A 21,704-nucleotide genomic window follows, 5' to 3' on the forward strand; every position below is an offset into this window, starting at 1 on the left:
GTACTGTGTAATTGTCTGGATGCCTGAGTGTGGATTCACAGCCTCGCATCAAGTAGCTCTTAATTTCAGGGCAACCATTGTGCCCCACTCCGGTGCTCTTCTGGGGCCGAGGTGCTGCTGTGGTGGCCCCAGTTGAACAGGTTTTTTTGTACCTTGTGCCTATTCCCCTGACAATCAGCTTTAGCTCAGGTAATCAGGTATTATGATGATGTGATTGCCCTTGACTGCGTCCCATCCCTTCCCTTTAAATTTTTCTTTTTTAGTATCTTATTTTTGACCAAGATCTGTCTGTCCCCTACCTCCTTTTCCCAGTTACTTGAAACTTGCAGTATCATATAGGAAAAGAGAAGCACACAGATGTCATGATTCCACAGCATGTCCTGGCCACCTGTGTGATCCCACAGTGGTGCCTCCATCAAATTAGACTCACACGCATGAACCTGTAAACTGACGGCGAAAGGATGTGGCGTGGGGGAAAGCCTCTAATAGACACTGCCCTTAGGCCAGCCCCCCTGCCAGGGAGCAGACACAGAGCTAGGGCACAGGTGCCTGACTCCTTGTTGATGAAGTGCATTGTCTTGGCTTTGGGTAGCCAGAGCAGAAATTACTGCCTGTTTCTTTCTCCGTTTTGGTGTAAAGAGAGAGTTGTAGTCTTTCCATCCCATAGCCTTGTGTGGAACCTGCCAGAGTCTCTCACAAGTCTCTTGTTTACATTTCAGATGGTCCCCATTATCTGGAGACTTGATAGCCCTGCTTCCGTTAAATGTGTTTTACAGTGACACTAGTTAGCACAGAACTACTGACATTCCTGCCCACCACTCAGCTTCATTTTCCTGTCTTTCCTGTACACCCTTCATTGTATTTCTTCCTTTTCTTCATTTTTCTACGTGGTCCTTCTCCTTAGCCATTAGTTCCGTTGTCTTTTTTTTTTTTTTAAGATTTTATTTATTTATTTGAGAGAGAGAGAGAGAGCACGCGCACAAGCAGGGGCCAGGGGGAGGGAGCAGAGGCAGAGGGAGAAGTAGGCTCCCCGGTGAGCAAGGAGCCAGATGACCTGAGCCAAAGGCAGACACTTAACTGACTGAGCCACCCAGACACCCCAGTTGCCTTTTGTTCCTTTCCCTGAGCTAGGAGTCTGGGACAACTGTTCCAGGTCAGGGGTCTGGGTGTTCTGGCATTCCTGCTCCAGGGCAAGAAAAAGAGCAGTTTAGACACCAGCTTGTTACCTGAGTCTTTGTGGCCTTGAAGGCTGAAGCAGCCAAGGAGCTCTGAAAAGACTTCATACTTACTTTTACTCAAAGGAAATCCAATTAGCTCAACAGTTCTTCCCAGTCTGACTCAGTATGTAATAGGGGTGGGCAAATCCGGCCCGCTGCCGGTGTTTGTGAAAAGTTTTACTGAAACACTGCCGTACTAATTGTTTCATGTATTACGGTCTGTGGCTGCTTTCATACTCTTAACAGCGGAGTTGAATAGGTACGACAGAGGCCATAAGGCTTGCAAAACCTAAAATATTTACTTATCTGTCTTTTTATCACAAGTTTTCTGACCCTTGCTGTACAGTAAGTCTATGCTGAGTTGGTTGGTTTAAATCACTTGCAGCCCTGAAAATGACAGTTTGCTCTCTTGTCCCCTGCCTTTGAGGCTGGGCTCCTTCTGGGCCACGCAGAGTGAGATCATTGTGCCCGTTGCTGGAGCTGTGACTGTGAGCTATATGAGTGCTGTGTCCCACTGGATGGCATGAGCTTGTGTGCCCCCCCCCGTGAGCCCCCCTCCCGCAATACAGCTGCCTCTTTCAGGCAGTTCTCTGCCACACTGCCAAGGACAGGAAGATCTGGTGTAGCTTCCCAGATGGGGAACTGTGCCCATTGCTAGCATCTTCCCAGAAGTAGTGGTGAGCGTTAGCTGATGGGTAGATAACTAGCTTAAATGTGCAAACTCTTCGTATTCGAGCTCCAGTTATCATGTGGTTCTGGGTGATTCTTTCCTGCCTTGGTGTTCCTGTCTAAAACATTGATCTGGCAATCCAAAGCCACCCACTTCCTTTTGAGGCCCTTCCTGTGAATAAAAACAGTCACGTGGGATCTGTTCACACCTTGCCAGAAGGCCAGCTAGCCAGCACTCACTCCCTGACCAGCTGCTGCCTGCACAGCACTGCGGTCGCTGTCAGGAAAACCTGCACTCTTAGAGAAGGGGCTCTACGGCATTAGAAGAGATCAGTGCCACAGTTTAACCCTCTTCACAGTTCTAGGCTGTAAGAGGTACATTTCCCCCCGGCAGGAGGTGGGACGTTGGAGGTTTGGTGATCATTTCCAAGACCTTTCTCAGTGACCGTCCTCTTGAGATCTCAAAAATTACCCTTTGCTGCTGCCTGGAAAATGTCCTCGTGCTGGACAGCCTGAGCGGAAAACTCTGGCTGCTGCCCTGACCTTGTTCCCTTTTTCCTGCTGGCATCGAAAGGGAGGATGTCCCCCTGGGGAGCTCCTGCTGCAGGTTGCCATGGCCAGGGCATCATCCTGGATCCCCTCGCTTCCGCTACCCCCTGCTTTTTTAAAAACAAAGATGCACAAAAGATCACAAGCAACTGTTGCTGTCTAAAGAACATATATTTACGTTTCAGAGGAATATGGACTTGGCAATGAATACTGGTGTATATTTATGGAGAGATGTTTGGGAGAGAAACCTTAGAATAAAAGAAAAATGGTTTCTTGGTTTTTGTTTTTACCACCAAGTGTGCTGCATCTTGTCTGAGAAACATAATAAACAGTCTAAGCAGTTTACCATTGAAACTGTTTCTCAGATTTCCCCATAGGGCTGTGGTATGTGCTCTCACCCTTGCTGTTCCCCTCTGCCCATGCAGGTCCCTGCCCATGCAGGGACCTGCCCATGCAGCTCCCCTGTCCAGGAGACACACGGGAGGAGGAACAGTAGCAAAGTTAGATCTCCGGATGAAAGTAATGAGGATAGTTCAAGCCACGGGGAAATCCAGAAGGGCGAGGGAAACCTGGTGCCTGTAAGGCCGGTGAGACACTGCTCTCAGACTGTCCCTGGGTCCCCTAACTCTCCCTGAGCCACAAATAATAACCTGCTGGGAAGGTGAGCCAGCTGTCTGCCAGCATTTCACTCATTTGCAAAGAACCCCCTATTCTAGATTACCTCTGCCACTGCCCAGGGAAAAGGGAATGCCGTAAGGTCACCTTTCTAAACCACCGTCTTACTCCGTGAGGTGTTGAGGGCTGTTGGAGGCTAAGGCTTTACTCCTACCTCCCCATACACTGTTGATGGTTCATCCCCCACCAGTGGTCTTTCAGTTTGTTTTCCATTAAAGGCTGTTTTCTCTGAAGGGAGCCCAGGGTCAGACCTCCTGTCTTAATAGTGATCAGGCTTTCCGTTTATATAGTATTTTCTAGTGTAAAAGTGCTTTCATATACAATATTTCATTATAATCTCAAAGCAAACCTACACGAGGACTATCCCGGGGTCATAGTTCAGAAAACTGAGTTGCACAATGACTCTATTCACAGAGCCGGTTGTAGAGCAGATACCCAAACCCAAATGTCTACATTCCGAATCAGGTGCTTTTTCTTCCCCAGACTTTGCCAATTTTTCTATTAGAATGTGTCCATTCTTTTAGCAGTATTATGTCCTTTCTCAACCCTCAAATATCTGGACCTAGTTAATTTGTAAAGGACTTCGCTAAAGGTCCAGCAATTAAACTGAGAGTTCATCTCCCGTAAGGAACCACTCAGCCTGATTGTGGATGCTCACAAGACTCCAGAGGGGTCCGAGGGATTTGCTGTGGCCACGCCTTCCCAAAATATTTATTCTCTTCTTGTCACAGTTTTTCATCTTTCGATTGCCTGATTCCCACTTCATCTGTTGTTTGACTTTTGTGGACTTTCCTTTTTCTTTTCTTCTCTCTCTCTCTCTTTTTAATAATGATTCCTCTCTGACCTATCTTGCTCCATTTCAGCTTGATCATATAGATCCATATTCCTATTTCTAATCTTTCTTAAAAGACGTATCTAGTAAGTGCATCATTTAGAAATATGTAACTCCCAATTGCCTCTGGGATAAATTCTAATCTCCTTAGTTTACATATATCCTTGATTACCTCTCCAATTTCATGTCTTAGCACTATTCATTTCACTGACCTTATTCTCACAATTCCCCATATTTACCGTTCCATCTCTTCTCTCTCCCACTCTTTAGATCAACCCAGGCTCCCCACCCAGTATATCAACCATCCCCCTTCTTTGCTTTCTTATTCCTACCTATCCTTCCAGATACACCTCCTTTTCTGGAAGGGTTTTCCTTGATCTCCCCGACTGGGTGGGATGCCCTTCCTTTGGTCCCGGTAGCGTCCTGTGCACATATCTGTCGTGCACTGACTAATGACATTGAAGGGATCTATGTTTCAGTCACCCCAGCCCCCTAGATTGTAAGCTTCTCAAGGACAGGATCCATGCTTTTGTCCTTGCTTTCTTTGTACTTTAGTAGTGTATAAGATACTTAATACACATTCATTAAATCCATTACTTGGTTCCCTCTAACCTAACTCTAAAGATCAGGAAGAAGGCCTGCTCTTTTGTTGTCCTTTGTAGTTCTTTGGGAAAGCTCTTTAAGCTCAGCATTTGTGGGTCGGGGAGGAAGACTGGAGTATTGAGGCCGGACACACAGGCTAACTCAGGAGCTTCTCATTGAAAAAGTGCATTACCAAGACCTGACTCTGCTCTTACTTTGGGACCCTGACATCCCTGGGTCTCCCGAGCTCTCCAACCAAGATACTTAAAGGTAATGAGATCATGATGTGTGAGTGTTTTAAAAACTTGTGCTGTTCAAACAGAAATCATTAGTGTCCCTTCATCATATTCCCAGTAGGCTACTCATCTCTTCCCTTCCCTGGTATATTTCCCATCCTTTATTTTTGTGGATCAAACTATTAAGTGAGGCGAAGGGTTTATTTTGAAGTTCAAGTCAACCAATTCTTGTTCAGTGATAGGCTGTGGATACCATGTAAATACTAGGCTGTTACCTCCGTATTCACTGCCCTGTCATTTCTGGGTTCTTGGCCCTTGCCAGGTATCTCTAAAAGCCCTAGAAGGAAGGCCCTCAATTCCCATTCCAGCCCCTAAATGAAAATGGCATCACCATGCGAAGAGGTGAGGTAAAAATGAGGAACGGAGGACACTGTCATGTCGCCCTGTTTTTCCCATCCCCTGGCTGCTTGGGTCTTCCCTATCAGCTTTTAAACTCCCTGGGTAACCAGTTGCCAGTAGCCTTCCCCAAGCCAGCTCAAGCAGCATGTGTTGATAGGTGCCAGCAGTGTGCTGGCTCCAGTGGGATTCCTCTCTGCAAAGCTGCTGGCTCAGCTAAGCTGTTGTCTGTTTCCCTATTCTTCTGCTTGGAACTTTCATAGCCAGTCAAGCATAGAATTGCATCCATTCTTCTGAAATGGCTGCCGGGCCTAATTTTTCATTGGCTTGGCCAAGATCCTATTACCTGTAATTATGTCATACAGGCTGAATGGTAAAGTTTGATAGGCCTCACTGCCCTCCCGAGACTAGTGTTCACGTCCCTGCCTGGCTGTTGGGACTGGGGACAGAATAAGGTAGAACAAGGTTTAGGGCCACAAGAGATTTGGCCTCCTTTGGGACATGTAAGGAAGGCCTCAAGGATATAATTCTGTCTTAGGGAAGAAAATCCTTTTCAGCAGAGGGATTCTTCCTTTCCCTGGGGAATTGGTCCTTACTACTGTAAACTCTTCCTTAAGAGACTCTGATGTTTCCTCTGCCAGTTCAATTTGTTCCTACCAGGAAAAAGGAAATAGGAAGTATAGCCCTTAGACCTGACAGATGTTGTTTCCTCCATAAACAGGTTGCTTCGCAATGCCGAGGTGCGTCCCTTGACTGATTTTTTTCCTCTCCACCTTTACCTCTGACCCACATCAGTCTTAGAGTAAAGATGCAAAAGGCTCAAACATGACTTCCTCTTGCATCTTTCTGCTAGATTGGTCCACAGTACTTGCTTTAAACCTCATCTGAATTGGAGCCAGGAGGGACACCTGGGTGGCTTAGTTGGTTAAGCATCTGCTTTCAGCCCGGGTCATGATTCCAGGGTTCTGGGATCAAGTCCCACATCAGGCTCCTTGTTCAGCGGGTAGCCTGCTTTTCCCTCTGCCTGCCACTCCCCCCGCTTGTGCTCGTTCTCTCTCTGACAAATAAATAAATAAAATCTTTTAAAAAAAAAAAATTGAAGCCTGGAAATGAGTATAGTGGGCACTGATTGCCATTGGAGAATGCATTTATTGGTTCACTACAAGATCATCGTTACGAACACAAGGTCATGAAGATCCTTCAAACAGAGCTTTGCTAAGCAGAACTCCTGCCACCTGTGGTATTCAGTACTATCTGCCTATCTGACATAAATTTCTTCATGAGCCATCCTTGTGGACAATATCTGTTGCCAGGCACGTCCTCGTCTACCTTCTGTAGAGCTATGTAGAGCCTGTGACCCAAAACGAATGGAGAAATTCTATCAGGAGTTAAGAGATTTCTGGACTCCTCATAGGTAAGGATTGTGCTAGGAGAACTGAGTGCCATTTATTTTAATTTAGTTACATCAGATGCCCCTAGTAATAATCCCTGGTTTGTCTTACCTCTTCAGTCATCCTGAATGTTCACTGCTTCTTGAGCTTTGGTGAGGGTTCTCTTTAAAAAAGAAAAAGAAAAAAAAAAAAAAGGAAGCTAATATCCTTAATATAATAATATAATAGAAAAGCAGCTCCAAATTTTTTTCAGATGAAATCCCTTATTTGTGAAATCTGTCCATTTCCTTCTGGGAGCCTAATTTAGAAAGTAGTTCTTTATTTCATATCTTCTGACCAGCCAGATCATACTTACTTTCCACACTAAAGATGACCTCATGCAGACTTGCCCCATTCTCTTGTTTCCAGAAGAGCTTCACAAAGGACCCCAACACATTGGCCAGCACCCATGTAGATTTGAGTGTCAGCTTTCATGCTGGCATGTTTGGGGGTCTTCAGTTTGTCCTAACCATTCCCAGACACACCTACTGTCTGAATGTTAATATCTTCTCTCTGGAATTATATAATTCAATCGATAACTTTTTAGAACACAGCCCTAATATACAATAGCAGGGTTGCCAGAGCTGCCAGTAAGGAGTAAGCAGATTGTACATTTCATTTGCTCTCCAGGTAATACTAACATTCTGGTGTTTCACATGTGACTCCTCCAAGGACACAGGAGTGACTGTTCTAGTGGATGAGCCAACCGTAACCCTGCCCTCTTCTTGCCATTAGCATATGTCCACTCCTTGTGTCTGTTGCCAAGGACTAGACAAGATCCTCTGTGTTCCAAATCTGGCTTTATTGGTGAACTTCCCACTTGCCACTCCACCTGTGACAGTTTCTGGTCAGCTGAACTTAAATGGATTTTGGAAATGAAAGTGACCAGTGGTCTGTTATGAAATGCTGTAGTGCATGAAATAAGATTATGAGCGGGCTGGAGAATTAACAGCAGATACCCTAACCTGGTCTAAACATGTGTCACTTATTCAAGAAGGATAAGTTCATCCATAGACCTATATCCAGAACATTTAGGGACATTTTCCCCTTCCTGGTCACTTAAAAACTCTGTTAGTAACATGTGCAGAGTCAGACCTGCGTTCTTGTTCCAGCTGCACCATTTACTGAATGACCTTGGACATGATCCTTAGTTTCTCTAAATCCAGGGCAGTCTCAGTGCATACTAGAATTCAGTAGAATGGTGTTCCTAAGGTTGCACAGTGCGGCGGGCCTGCTAAACCTAACTCCCTCACCTGTAGCGAAGGCACCTTCTCTCGAGGGTTATTGTGGTGATCACATACATATGTAAAATCCCCAGGACTGGCGCCCTGGTAAAGAGTAAACACTCAGCGAACAACAGCTTGTGTCATTATTTTTATTATGAGTGAAAATTCTTCTCAGGGTTTAGCTAAAATCTAGGACTAGAACTGCAGTGTGGGCAAACCATGGTACCCAGAGTAGGGAGGCAGGCTGCTCATTAGCACGTGTGTTGGGAGCCGCATTCATATGAGAATCAACAAAGAACAGTGGTTAGTCCTCGCCAGTGCTCTTCACACGCCAGTCCTGTCTGTTTAAGCCAGGGATAGCAAATATGCATGCTCCTCCCATACTCCCATCTAGCATCCATGGCAGACGTTTCTAGTCACAGTACTGCTTTGGCTTGGGGCTCAGAATCTTCTCAAAACAGGGCCCTCGGAGCTACTACCTGTTGAGTGGGTTTGGCATTTACTCTGATACCTATTTGCCATCCTTGATCTAAGTTTTCAAAGGACTAAGTACCATCAGGGGTTAGCAGTCATTCTTCTATGAAGAAAGGCCAAAGAAACAGGGTCTTTTTGCCTCTGCTTCTGCATGGTCCTACACGTTAGAATCCCTTCTTTTTAGGCAGTGTCACATTCAGTGGAAAAGTAAAGGTCTGGAGGTAATGCCACAGAGTCCTAACCTGTGCACAGAGCCTCTTCTAGCCTCGACTGTGGACAGATAAGGTGAACCATCACCAAGAGCCCGGATTCTACAGATGCCTCATAGACATCTAAGAAGTAATGGCTTGAGTATCTGCCATGCCGATGAGCTACCACATGAGTATTTAGAGGATGATCTGCCAATACTCAGGGCTCTCTGTGCTTTCTTTCCATTTACACGGGACTTCTGACCTTGCGCCTTTCCTGGTGTCACTGTGACTTGAAAATGAGGGATACAGGGATGACCTATCTAGATCCTACCTGGCCTGGGCTTCCTTATCCTCTGATGGAATAGCATTTGCTCTTTTTTGTCCCCATACCACCTTAGCATGGCCACAGCAGTCTAAGATTGCCATAGGTTTGTCTTTGATCTGTATTAAATTGGAGGGTTGGAGGAGAGTGGAGTGTCAGGCACGAGCTCTAAAGAAAGATATAGGTGTTAATGAGGATTGAAAGGGAAAAGAAAAGGAACCAAGATAAATCCTTTGGGACAGTCACTGCAGTAAGAACAAAAGCTATCCATTGAGCCAGGAATGAAAAGTTGAATTGGAAACAGTTTCATTGTGCCATTTTTCTTTCCAGGTTAGCATAATGCCTCCCTCTTCTCCCTTTGCCTTCTCTCAATACAGTGGAATCCTATCTAGTGATACCAGAAAAGGGTCTTGGCATTGAATGTACAGCTAGAAGGGGAAGATTATGCAAGTAAAACCCAACAGGTCCCTCCACCACTAGCAGCAGCCTGCAATAAGCTACTTGCCTTCAAAGGTTTCTCTAGTGCTGGCAGTGTTAGGATGCTGGTACCTCTCTGGTTAAATAAATCTGAAACTACTGACCCAAGATTTTTATAGCAGTGCTGCAACCCTATATGAGGAAATGCAACAAATAGTCCATTACCACTGATTGGATATGGATTTTTGGCCTGGCCACTTGCCACATGGTAATTTTAGAATAGGGTCACTTTCGGAATTGGAAGATTCCTTGTAGGAGGGTACTGGTGTTTGCTAAATAGTGTTTCTTATCTTCGTGCCCTCTCACAGCCACGCTCCCACCTCCTGAGTATAGGGCCAATCTCTCTGTCTGCCCAGCAGAGACAGCCAGAGCTCATCCTTCATCAGCTTACAGGGCTGCAGACGTGGCCGTTTCCAAACACCCAGGGTGCACTTAACCACTTCCTCCTTCTAATATCAGCACTTCCACTCTAACCACATCAGCAGCTTTGTAACTTGTATTTTATTTTGCTCTGTGTTTTGGCCCTTCAGGTATTTGTGGGAGGAACATGGGGCGGGGCTGGGGAACTGTGTTGTCACTGATTTCAGAATTACATAGTTACACCCTGAGTCATTGTCTCTGGAGAATCATATAAGCAAGTGCCAAGAGCGCCCTGAAGGGCTCTCACCCTTTTCACACATAGGTTTTAAAGGTTGGGTTCTCTTTCATGTTGGATATGTGACTGCCTGCTTGGTTTCACCATCTGCAAAATGGGAGCACTCGACCCTGTTGTGCCTGGAGAGAGCTGAAAGGTGATTACTGAGGCATGGCGCAGAGGATCTGAGGAGCCCCTAGTTTTTCCCACTTACGTAGAAGGTGAATAATCACACACGAGCTGAGGTCACTGTGTGACCTGGAGAGGGACCTGTGGTTGCTTTGTTTTTTCTTCTCGCCTGCATCTGAATAATTAGACCCGGTTGATGAGACAGGAAATGGACCTGTGGTCCCAGACCCTGAGATGTGACCATTCTTTACCTCACGGGCTTAGCTCTAGGCAGGTTTCCCTTTTCACCCTGCCATAAAATCTGCCTATTACATTGTCATCTTGCTTGTCTGTGTGTGATCATTGTCTCAGGATTCAGATCAGACCTCTCACATTTTGGCCCTGACCTCTGATCTTTTTGATGTGTCTCTCAGCCCAGGGTGTTTTAGAAGATGGACTTGAACCCCAGGAACCATGATCTTTGTTATTATCAAGTATGTTGCAAGACCGTTCTACTTTATTAGCTTCCTGTCTGGCTTTTTTTTTGGCTGTCGACCCAAGGCTGGGGGGTTGGTATGGCAAAGCTGGAGTTTGCTGTGGGAGCTTTTGATTCTTGTTTTCCCATCCAGAATTATATTAGTTGTTGAGATAACCCAGCTAGACACCACTCAAGTATGACAACTTTAAAAATTCATGAGGCCTTGGGACCCATAGCGCCTCTCAACATACAGACTTCTAGCCTTGCATCAAGGGAAGCCATATGGTTTCACACGCCCTCTTGCCCTGGTGAGGCCTCACAGGCACATGAAGTGCAGAGGGAGGCCCTGAGACTACGCTCCACGGCCAGCTCTTCAAGGTGTGTGGAAGGGCTCTTCCTGACACATTCACACCTGCACCCAAGCATGCCTAACACCCAGCGACGGGGAGACCACCTCTGGGAAGATGCAGCGTTCTCACCCTGCCCAGACTTCTTTCATCTGTCCTTCCTTTCTGATGCTTTCACCCTCCCCTTTGTGTTTCTGTAATTTGTACAGTATCGTCGAGAGGTGTTGAAGAGATCAATAGCAGTTCACCTTTTCCCTTATTGATTAAAGTGATGGCAAGTATAAATGGCAGGCAGTACCAATTCATTCATCATGAGCTATCCATTTCCTACCAGGCCACCAGTGACCTCTCCCTGCCTGTTAGTTGCTGAGCTGTAGCTGAGATGACACCTGTATCTAGGCTGCTTTAATAGGAATGAGAGAACCACTGTGTTTGGCTCCTGTAATCAAAGCTGAGTGAGGAAGGAGACTGCAGGTAATGAGCAAGAAAACGACTGTGGAGCCTGTTCCTCAGCTCCACGGCTTTATTTGAGGGGTTCACTGCACGTGCGGTGCTCTCAAGAAGAGGCAGCATGGCATCAGTTGATAGACACCACCACCTCACCCAGCACTTCCTCACCCCTGTTCCTCTAAAGGGCACAGCCTTCCTTTCGTACACTGAGCGTGGGGATCAAAAAGTCCACGACACCTGTGAACTAGCTCTGGCTTTGCTGCACGCTCAGACGTTTGTCCTTTCCGCTGGGGCTTCACACAGTAACTTGGGCTCACCCTGGGGGGATCTGGGGTGCCTGGGGTCGAGCTTGAGTCAGGGGATGAAGGAAGGGCCCTTGTGCTTAGGAGGGGGTCTGTATCTACCAGAGGATGGAGAATGGAGACAGTTTTTATCCGCTGCTTTCTCAACTCTAGAGACAAGCACAGGAAGGGTGTGTGTGTCTGTGTGGTGTTCTGTTCTCCCTCATTGAAATGCCCTCGGATTCTTTGTTGGGAAAGATGATGGAAACACCCACAACCCATGACCTTTCCGGTGCCATGCCCTAAGTAGAGCTCATTTTTAAAACTGCACCTCGAATGCTAAGTACTTACTACTTCACTCACCTAGTGGGATGACCAGGGGTCTTTGACTCCCAGGGCTCTTAAAAGGCAAGTTAGCACTGACTACAAAGGCAAAACGTGGTTAACTTAGCCGCTTTTCTCTTTGTGTATTGTAGTTTGAACTCTGTTGCTTCCCTAACGCATCTGTACACATAAGCAGCTGTTGCCCACCACACCGAGCAAAGTCGTTCAGGACTGCAGAGGGGCGGAGAGAGCTTGAGTCTGCTGCCTTGCAGGGCATGAACCAGTTCCCAGAAACTCCCGGGGGTAGAGTTTTGCCGAGGGGAAAGTATTTGGGGGGCCACCCGGAAGCTTACCCTGCGCCATGACCTCTACCCAGCAGAGGGAGCTACTTACCTGAGTGGGCACTTAATGGTGACCAGTGGGACTTGCGGTTCCCCAGAGCTGCTTGTTGCCGTCAGGGAGCTTGCAGTCCTTTGTGTCAGCCCAAGTACAGAGCCAGGCTTCCAGAAGAGCACTGCCATCACAGTCATGTTTCCTGAGTGCCCAGTGGGTTTAGGTCACTATTTTGGATGCCCCTTTCCCGGTAGGAAGATTTCACTAGAAACCCAGTGTCACTATGTCAGGTAGCTCTGCAGTCTGCAGATGCCAAACCTGGAGAACGCGGCCAGCTCTCTGTGAAGCTGCTTAATTACATGTGAAGCTGCCAGCAGGACGATTGTTCTTTTCCCGTGGATCATGAATAAACCATGCTGGCCTGCATAGATGGGGCAGGGGAAGTCTCTGACAATTCCATCACCTTCCTCAGCTTTGTTGGACAGGTCTTCCTCCCTTTCAGTCTAAAGCACTCAAAATGGCTGGGAATGAGGAGAGGAAGGGAAAAGAAAAATCTATTTCCATAGAATGCACATGTTTTTCTCCTAAGATGGAAAGTGGCCCCCTGCTTTCAGATTGTCTTGGCAGCCAGAGTACAAAGGGTTCGAGGCTTGCCATGGGTAAGAAGCGCTAGTGGCTCAGCTCCTAATATTTGCAGCAAACTACAAACCAGGCCTGATTTGGAGACGAGGCAACTAGTGCAGCAGATGGCAAACAGTCCTGCCCCACTGGGGCCTGAGATCGGCACCATCTTCGTCCTTCAGCCAAGGCAGCCTCATTCCTGCTTTGCCTGAGCACAGAAAGCATTTATGGCTTTTTAGAAACTACTTTTTTTTAGGGAAAGATGGAAGAAGGCAAAACAAATACAATGTGGGAAATTCAGTGTAGTTTGAAATATTTCCCTGTCAAACAGCCTAAAATAGAGCCTTTCCTTTGTTGGGTGGAAGAATTTAGAATCTACATTTCTCCATAGAGCATTGAGTGCAAAAATTAAAAATGGATTATAAATAGAAATAAAATGACCCATTCAGTTTCCAAGGACTTGAGTCTACAGCCTTCAGAATACTGACTTAGAGCATTTGAGAACTGTCGGGGCTCTAGAGGTTACACAGTCCAATAGAAACAGTTCATAGTATTTGAGAAACTGAGGCATGAGGAAGGTAATCCTTGGGACACACTCATGTAGTCATGCACGTGAGAGCTAACATCTCCACATTCCTGTCGTATTGATCTTACCTGCACCCTCATCTGCCTCCCAGACAGCCACCTGTTCATCCACTGGCAGTACAGGTAATAGTGGAAGACTGACAGTGGCATAGAAAAGGGAATGGGGTGTACGTGGTAGAGGTGGACAGAAGAGGTGAACACACGCATTCTCTAAATTGTATTATTTTGGTGAGAAAAGGACACGAGGCTAAGTCAGAGGAGGAAGTCATCTGGGGCCTCAGCATTCTGTAAAGAAGATTCTTAACTAGACAGGGGTGCAGAGAGAATGCACACAGGATGAGAAGGCATGCCAGAGAGGGAGGAGTACAGGTGTCTCACAAGCCTGGAATTTTCCATTTGCTTTTCCTGATTACTGATCATAGAAAAGGTGTTATCTTTTCATGCCAAAAACTAAGCTTCAAAAACACCCAAAAGAAACAACCAAAAAGTACTGAACCGTTTTAAGTTAAGGGGCTTTGTTTCTCCTTTTGGAGTAGTGGGGAGGTTTACATTGTTTGATTTTTTATTTATCTTTTTTTTCCCCCTTTTTTCCCCCCCGAACAGAGAGTTGCAGGGCAGGGGTGAAATGTGTTGCCCTCTAACTCCTTGGGCAGGACTCCAGCTCAGGCACTATTTTCTGGTCACTTTCTCCCAGGCCACAGGATATCACCCCTTGCCCCCAGCATCCTGCGCTCTTGGGCCTGCTCCCTCTATTCTCTTAGAGGAGGCAGATCCGAAAACTGTGCCATGTTAGCAGGCTCTGAGCCTCGCCCCCACCTTGTAGATGAGGCTGGTTACCCATCTCGTTAGCAGTGATGTCTGTGTGTCTTTCAAGGGCTTGTCAAGTGGGGGAGGAACAAATCACATTTTCCAGCAATTTAATTTTATTAAGTCTGATTTTTCCCCCTTTTCCAAACGCACAGCTAAATGGAGCTAAACATACACACAAAGGCTATATTTAGTCCTGATGGTGTGGTAGAGTAGGGAAGGCACAAACATAGAGGTTTATCTGCTACCTAGTAAACACAGGGAGGTGTCAGGGCTGGAGAATTCAATACTAATAATAAGCATTTATGTGGTACAATGACAACTTTGATACAGGGCATAATTTTCTGGGGATTGCTATTAATTGTGCTTCTGCCTGTGAGCGGCCCCCTAGTGAGGGGCTTGGAACACCACGCAGAGTTAAGCTATATTAAACATCAATTAAAACATCGTAAAATAGAAACCAAATAAAATATGCAAAGGTCAGAATGGCTGTGAGCAAGCAGACAAGGCCCTGAGGGGAGAGGGGTTAGGGCCTGGTGAGTCTAGTACACAGGGACATTCACGCTTCTAGTTGCTCTAAGCTGCTTTGAGTTCCTAAGTTTAGTAGGTTTGCTGGACTAGCTTCCCCAAGTTCAACTCTTTCCCAAAGAGGTATCAGAAGCAACTCATTATGGCCGGCAAGAAATGCGAGAAGACAACCAGTCTACCCACACTGTCCAGCGAGACTTTCTGCGGTGATGGAAATGTTCTTTATCTGCACTGTCCAGTATAGTAGCCACTAGCCACATACGGAGATTGAGCACTTGAAATGTGGGTAGTGCAACTGAGGTACAGAATCTTTAATAAAATTTTAATTTTAATTTAAATAGCCATATGTGACTAGTGACTGCCATATTGGAGAACACAGGACAGTCTTCGCCCACAGTAAACACTCCAGAAACGTTCAGTTTGCATTACACTCTTCTTTCTAAACCAATCTACACCTTCCCCCATACCTCTGAATGGTTACTGCTTGTTTTTTGACCCAGTCCTCCCATGCTCTTGACTTAAGCTTCCAGATTCTTTCATAAGGGTCATACACAGCGCCAAGAAATGAGAAAGGTCAATGCCTGCATCAAACCAGACAGACGTGGCCTTATCCTTGCCCCCTTTTCTCCTGGTATCCCCCAGTCAAGCTAATACCAGGTGTTTCCCACTCCCCCAGGCAAAAAAGAAGGGAATAACTCTGGATCTCTGGTTAAATGAAGATCGCAGATCCGTGGTGCTATCCCCCTGAAAGTCTGATTCAGTCGCTGAGTCTGACCCTTGAATTCTGCAGAACCAGGGGATTATAAATTTCCCAGGTCATCCAGGGAACTCTCACCTGACATTCTTTGGTCCCTTTGGCACCTAAACTGAAAACACCTTTTCCAATAGCTCTTTAAACACTCATTGAATGCTTAGAAAGGATCCATTCATTGGGATGACACAGTATAGAACAGAGCACTCTACTTGTAATAAAAAATCCCATGTGTAAGTCCTAGCTCCTCTACTTACTAAATCTGTGACCTTGACAAAAGATCATTTAACCTCTCTGAGGCTTCATCTTCCCACATAAAAATGAGCGTGCTAGATTGAATGACCTCTAGGACTGAGAAGACCTAGAAAAGAGATCCAGAGAAAGACACCCTAGTTGCCATGAAGTCCTATACCTCACTCAGTTCCCCCTTCAGATGTCAGGCATGCATTTCAAGCACCCCTTTCCTGAGTCTGCCAAGATGCCCACCTGTGTCTAGTTAGCACTGACTCAAACTCGGAAGTTTTCCGGCAGCACAGACACACCCTGAGCCAGACTGGGTGGCACTGTCGCACTCATGTGAACCTCGAGGAGTCCTGAACAGTCCCCAGTTAGTTTGAGGCATCCTCAGTGGTAGCATTTTGGTCCGTCGTGGGAAGAAGGCATGAGGTTTCTTGGCTTGGGCACCGGGTCCATAAAGCAAAAGAGGGGTTTGGGAGTTACCTGTGTGTGCCAGTCATCTTGGCTGGCTGGTTGTCTGCCAGCCCCCCTCCACCCAGCAGTCACTAGTTACTGCTCCGGGGATTGTCCCCAGCCGCCCAGAGCCCCTGCGGAGCTGCCAACTCCACACAGCTCACAAAGGGCCCTGTAGCATCTCTAATTGAAGAGCTGGTGAACGGACGCCCTCAGTAGAGGTATTTTTAGCTGCAGTGATACAGCCTCATCGTTTCTGGTGGATGTTTTGTTTAGTTATTTTTTAAATAAAATAAATAGTTAAAATTGAAGACTGTGGTCCCAAACCCTAGTGCCAACGCCCAAGAAGTTTTGGCACACCCCCTCACCGCAGGCCTAATTAATCCTGTCTAAGACCAGGTGCTGAAGCTCTGAGTTTGCCAGAATATTAGGCCAGAGAGACAGCGTGTACAGAAGGGAGAAGAGCTAGAAATAGAGAGGAGGCATAATACAGGCTGGCCTGGTGTGAGGTGCTGAGGTTCCCTCTGAGCAGACTGGGCAGCTGGGAACAACTCTATCCAGGCCTCTCAGACCTTTGATGGATCTAGGGGATCAAGTGAGCAGGCCTCAGCTCCTTGCATTATACAGTAGATCCCATTCTGTACCTTGCTGACTTAGAGAGGGACTCCAGGGAGGGAGGGGGGTGGGGCAGAGGGAGAGAGAGAATCTTAAGCAGGCTCTGCCCCCAGCATGGAGCCCAACTCGGGGCTCAGTCTCATGACCTTGAGATCATGACCTGAGCTGAAATCAAGAGTCTGACACTTAACTGACTGAGCCACCCAGGTGCCCCTTGTTTCCTTCACTTTATCATGTTCTGTGACTTGCCACCTTTTCATTGGCTTTTTTTATTGTGTACCATGTGATCAGGGGTGAAAGGATATTCACGGAGTTCTCATTAGCCCCCCATAGCAGGATCCTGAGTGGATGGGGCAGTGGTTCTCAACCCTGGCTGCACACTGGAATCTCGGAGTGAGGGAGGTCCAGGAAAGATGCTCATACCTGGGCCTCCCTGCGAAGATTCTGGTTTCACGGGGTACCAGCTTTTTATTTTAAGTTCCCCGGGCATATTAGGTGATACCAAAGAATAGTTTGTTGATTGTGTTCAGTGCGATAATGGCATGGTGGTTATGTAAGAAAATGGCTGTTTTTTAGAGATGCATACTGAAGTTTGGAAAGGTGAGGTGACATCATGTCTGGGATGTGCTTTAAAATACATCAGCAAAGAGAAAGGGGGATAGATGAAGCAGATCTGTTTTGATAATTACTAAATCTGGATGGTCAGTATATGGGAGTTCATTACTATTCTCTAGTTCCAGTGTTTCGAATTTTTCAAATCAAAGTTTTTTTTAGTAATAAAAAATGTTTTTAAAAAACTTAGAATCTCTCCAGGGGATTCTAACGTTCAGCTAAGGTTGAGAACCAATGGTTTAGAAGATTAAATTTGGATTCCCACACCCTAGATCGGCTCTGACTTGGGGCTTTGCATGAGGTAAGCGTGACCTTTCAGGATAAGTTCCTATAAGTAATATGGACCCTCAGCTCCTGAGGAGGTGAAGAACGGCGTGGGCCCAAAGAACAGATGACACCTAGAATCAGAATTCAGAGTGGACAACTGGGCCACTTTCTTCTACTGACCTCAGTACCACCCATCCCCAAAAGCTGTTGTGCTTTGGGCCTTCCTGGCCTTGTCACTTGCCAGTCCTCCTACCATACACCCTGAGGACCTCTCTTGCCACACCAGGGCAATAAAAGACCACTACATGGTGACACATGCACAGGAGGGTCCTGATTTCCTTAGTGTTCAGCGCTTTACCTAGTGAGATTTTGCTGAAGCTAGAGGGAGGGGCGAGGGGGCTGAAACTGCACCTCCCTGCCCCTCCCGGGAGTCCACGTGCTTTCAGTCCTGTGTGCAAGTGTGTGAGGGCTCTTTTGTGTCCTCAGCACCTGTCCCAACTCCCAAGCAGTATTTTGTTCTGGCTGCTCAGCAGGTGGGATAAACAGAAGCTTGCTGCAGCCCAAGTAAACGGTGCTCTGGAGCTCTGGCTGGAAGCTTCCATGCTACATTTAAATACCATAGCCTGGCTTAGGACACTGACTTAGCACCTCTCCATTCATGAGCAAGCTGCTGGCTCTTCTCTATGCAGGGGGCTTTGTGAAGTATATCTATAAGCAAGTCTGTGTGTTGCTAAGGGAAGCTGAAGCAGAGGGAACGCTACAGACTGCCCAAGGTCACTCGACCAGCCCAGAGCTTTGCTACCAGTAGTATTTACTGAGTGCCTGGGTGTCCTTCTTCCCACTTCCTGGGGAAGACTTGGAACAGTCCTTTCAGCAAATGCCAGCTTGAGAAAGGTGCAGAAGTCACCCCCTGCACCTCTGTAGGAGGGCCCAGAGCATCTGTCTTTCCCCAGGGTCTGAATCACTATTGGTCCTACCACTATTCAGTGCGAACATTCAGAATTCAAATGGGCAGTCTCTTCCTCTGCCCACTCAGAACAAGTAGCCTCAGAGTCACTAAAATTCAAAACTCCGAGCCGTATGGCCTTCACTGGACCGTTTGGGTGGGAGGAGGCAGATTTCCCTGACTCTCTTATGCTCCCTAATACGTATCTCCCTGTTGTCAGCCTTGGGCTCTCCATCTTGTTGCTTCCCCCACTGTAGGAGCTCTGCAAGGGCAAGAACCAAGTCTTTCGTCTCCATCGTTCCCCAGCACCTGGCACAGTGCCAGTCACTGCACTGGCTCTAAATAAGCATATAGATGAGGAAGCGAACCAGAGGAGGGCTATGGCAGGGAATGCCGCTAGGCTAAGGGTCAGAAACCTGGCATTTTAAAAAGTAGTTTCTCATCCATTCGGGCTTATGAACCTGAACTGTGTGGTGATCTTGAGCCCCACCTGAGTTAGCTTGTCGAGCAGCCTATGCGACTAGGGAGGGCTTCTGACCATTCACGGCTAGAGAGAAACATGCTCTTTGGTTCTCTTTCCACTTTCCTTTGGAATAAATGATATGTCCCTGTGCCTTGGTTTCTTCCATTTGATATTCATGGGCCTCTGAGCAGTCTGTCCCCTCCCCTCCTCACCTGGGACTCTGAGGAGGGTGACATGTTTGCAGGAAGGTTTCCTTTGTTTTTCCAGGGCAGTCAGTCAATTGACACTTGTCCAGCTCTCTCAGAAGTTACTCCTCCCGAACCTCAGTGAAACCTCAGGGGCACTAGCTCAGCTAAAGCAAAACTATGTACAAGAAGCACTTCTGTCCTTAGTGACAGGACAGTCCTGCCTGTCAGAAACCAGCGTGACCACAGAGTCTTTCCCTGTTCCCTCTAGACTCGAAAGCAGGGGTTCTAATCCTGAGCCTGCCCTTGAATCACCTGGCTATATTTTTAAAATATCGAAATCCTGTCACCACTCCTGGAGATGCCTCTACATTTGATCTAGAGTCTGAACGTTGGGATTTTTTAACAGCTCCTCAGTGCTGGCAATGTATACTTGGGACTGAGAACCATTGTCTCAAAGCGTCTTCACTAGAAGGAGATTTGATAGCACTTGAACGTCCCACTGCTGGCCTTGCCCTCCCCACCACCACCCACCCTGGACTGTGGAAGAGGAAAGCATGCATTTGCCTCTTTTGCACACCCCACGTCACCGTCCTTAGCTGGTTCTGAGGCACCGTTCCCAGGCTGTGCGATTGATGGTGCAGTATGGTTGGGTCCCCCGCCCACACCCCACACACACTCTCTCTCACACGGCCCACTGCTCTTAACCTTGGGCAGGTGACTGGAGCAGAGATAGATTATCTGTGGACAATAGTTTGATTTTGTTTTAGAGGGCATTAGTGAGGGAGAACAGTCCAGAACTGTCTTTGCAATTTAAGGTGAATATTTCTTTAAGATTTTAGCTCAAAGAATGCTTGCCCACAGGCTCCCAAATAGCACATCCCATCCTTCGGCAGCAGAAGAGTCTGCCTTAGCAGTGAAAAGCAAGGCCAGACACCAGTTGAAATCCCAGACAGCTTCCTACCCTTCCTCCATATCTTGTCAGATATTTCAAGCTTTAAGTCCTTATTCGTGCTCTGCCTACTTGGCTGGCTGTTCTTGCACTTGAGCGGCTTGTTTGCCTGGACAGGTCCAAGCTGTCTGAGCCATCAGCAGCTGCACCTCCTCCCTCGCGCCTTCTGTCTGAGCCAACCTTGATTCACAGTAGTGCAGATGGCCCCAGCCTTATCCAGCGACGTCTGCCACTCCCATCCCTCTCCTGCCCTGCTTTCCCCCAGATGAAGGGGCTGGGCCAGCCCCTGGCCACTGGTCAACCTGGGGCTAAGATGAAGACGACTCTTAGTTCATGCCCTGGCATATTAACCTAGGAAACATGATAAAAATTGTATCTGAAGCACATAGAAAAAGGGTACAGGAGGGTCTGAGTTCACGTTGTGTATAAGATACTTTACAGCCTGCATCAGAGCTAATCTGTTTTTGCAAATATGCTTAGTTCCACCCACTCTGCTTCCTAAGTATTACTGGGAGCAGAGAGAGAGGAGAGAGCCGGTGCCAGAAAGCACCTTTCCTTCTCTTCCTCCCCTTTCCTCCCTTAAATGCAGACTTGACAACTTCTTAGTGCACCACTGCTCAGTTCCTCAGTCCAGTTTAAGGTGCTGAAAGGTAGTGCCCTGTAATACACCACTGTAATCAATTCATTTCCCTTCTCCTTGTCCGTCGGCAAGAGAAATGAAGTGACAGGTAACAAATGCGAACGGGGTCGTGGGTGACCTTGTACATGAGAAGGATCTGCCGCAGTAGCCCTGGGGCCTCACTGCCTTTCCCCGTGGCCCCTCTCTGCTGAGCTGGACAAGGCACAGGAATCAGGGTGTCCCGTCTAGCAGGCTCTCAGAGACAGACCCACAGCCAGACCCCGTAGCAACGGCCAGCAGCGGGAGGGAGTGCTGCGGCAGCAGTCTGCTCCACCTGTGTGGCTTGCATGGGGCACACAGAGCAAATACAGCAGCTCATTTGGCTCATCTGTAAACCTAAGGGACCCCAGCAGCTTTGGAATGCCATTGGTTCAGCAGTACTAACATTCACATGTTTCATCCTGAGGCTTACTTAGCTGTTACACACATTATTTCAAGGCTTTTTTTCTCGATGAAGAAAACTGTCCCAGTCCTAGGCTGCTTAAACAGGAACATAAGCCCCCAAAGCCAACCCTTTTTATAGGGTAATATCGGGACTGAGATGTATTCCCTGGGGTGTTTTCTTCAGGATAGGACATTTTTAATCCTTAATAATGATAAAATATCTCTGTTGGCACCCAAGGACCAATAACATACTGACTAAAGAAGACAGGGACTACCTGAGGAGTTACCTGCTTTTCTCTCCATAGTTTGAGGCTAGGCATTTGGTGTGTTTTCTGTCCCAGTGAGCATGGGGCCACTTGGGTGGAATGGAATTAAAAGACCTTATTCC

General features: G+C 47.1%; 2 protein-coding genes and 1 long non-coding RNA gene across 17 annotated transcripts in view; 2 read left to right on the forward strand and 1 right to left on the reverse strand.

Annotated features, from left to right (window-relative positions):
* SND1 (staphylococcal nuclease and tudor domain containing 1) overlaps positions 1-21,704 on the forward strand; it is a 412,648-nt gene that overhangs the window by 314,794 nt on the left and 76,150 nt on the right. The window lies entirely within an intron of this gene.
* Positions 1-21,704, reverse strand: part of LRRC4 (leucine rich repeat containing 4) — an 82,215-nt gene that overhangs the window by 46,234 nt on the left and 14,277 nt on the right. For 2 of the 14 annotated variants that reach the window (XM_034671561.1, XM_034671546.1), the window contains exon 3: positions 6,659-6,710. The exons of 5 other annotated variants lie outside the window; for them this stretch is intronic. In XM_034671561.1, coding sequence (XP_034527452.1) covers positions 6,667-6,710 — 44 coding nt within the window. In that variant the 3' untranslated portion in view covers positions 6,659-6,666. Of the gene's footprint in view, positions 1-1,844; positions 6,711-12,291; positions 12,434-12,830; positions 13,061-21,704 lie in introns of those variants that run through there. 7 more of the 14 variants (XM_034671518.1, XR_004628787.1, XM_034671505.1 and 4 more) reach the window with 7 other exon arrangements.
* Positions 2,749-21,571, forward strand: LOC117804411. The gene is made up of 2 exons (XR_004628801.1): positions 2,749-2,860; positions 2,893-21,571. It is a non-coding gene; the product is annotated as an uncharacterized LOC117804411 (long non-coding RNA).

This window comes from Ailuropoda melanoleuca, chromosome 1 (genome assembly GCF_002007445.2).
Source record: "Ailuropoda melanoleuca isolate Jingjing chromosome 1, ASM200744v2, whole genome shotgun sequence".
NCBI classification, from domain to species: Eukaryota; Metazoa; Chordata; class Mammalia; order Carnivora; family Ursidae; genus Ailuropoda; species Ailuropoda melanoleuca.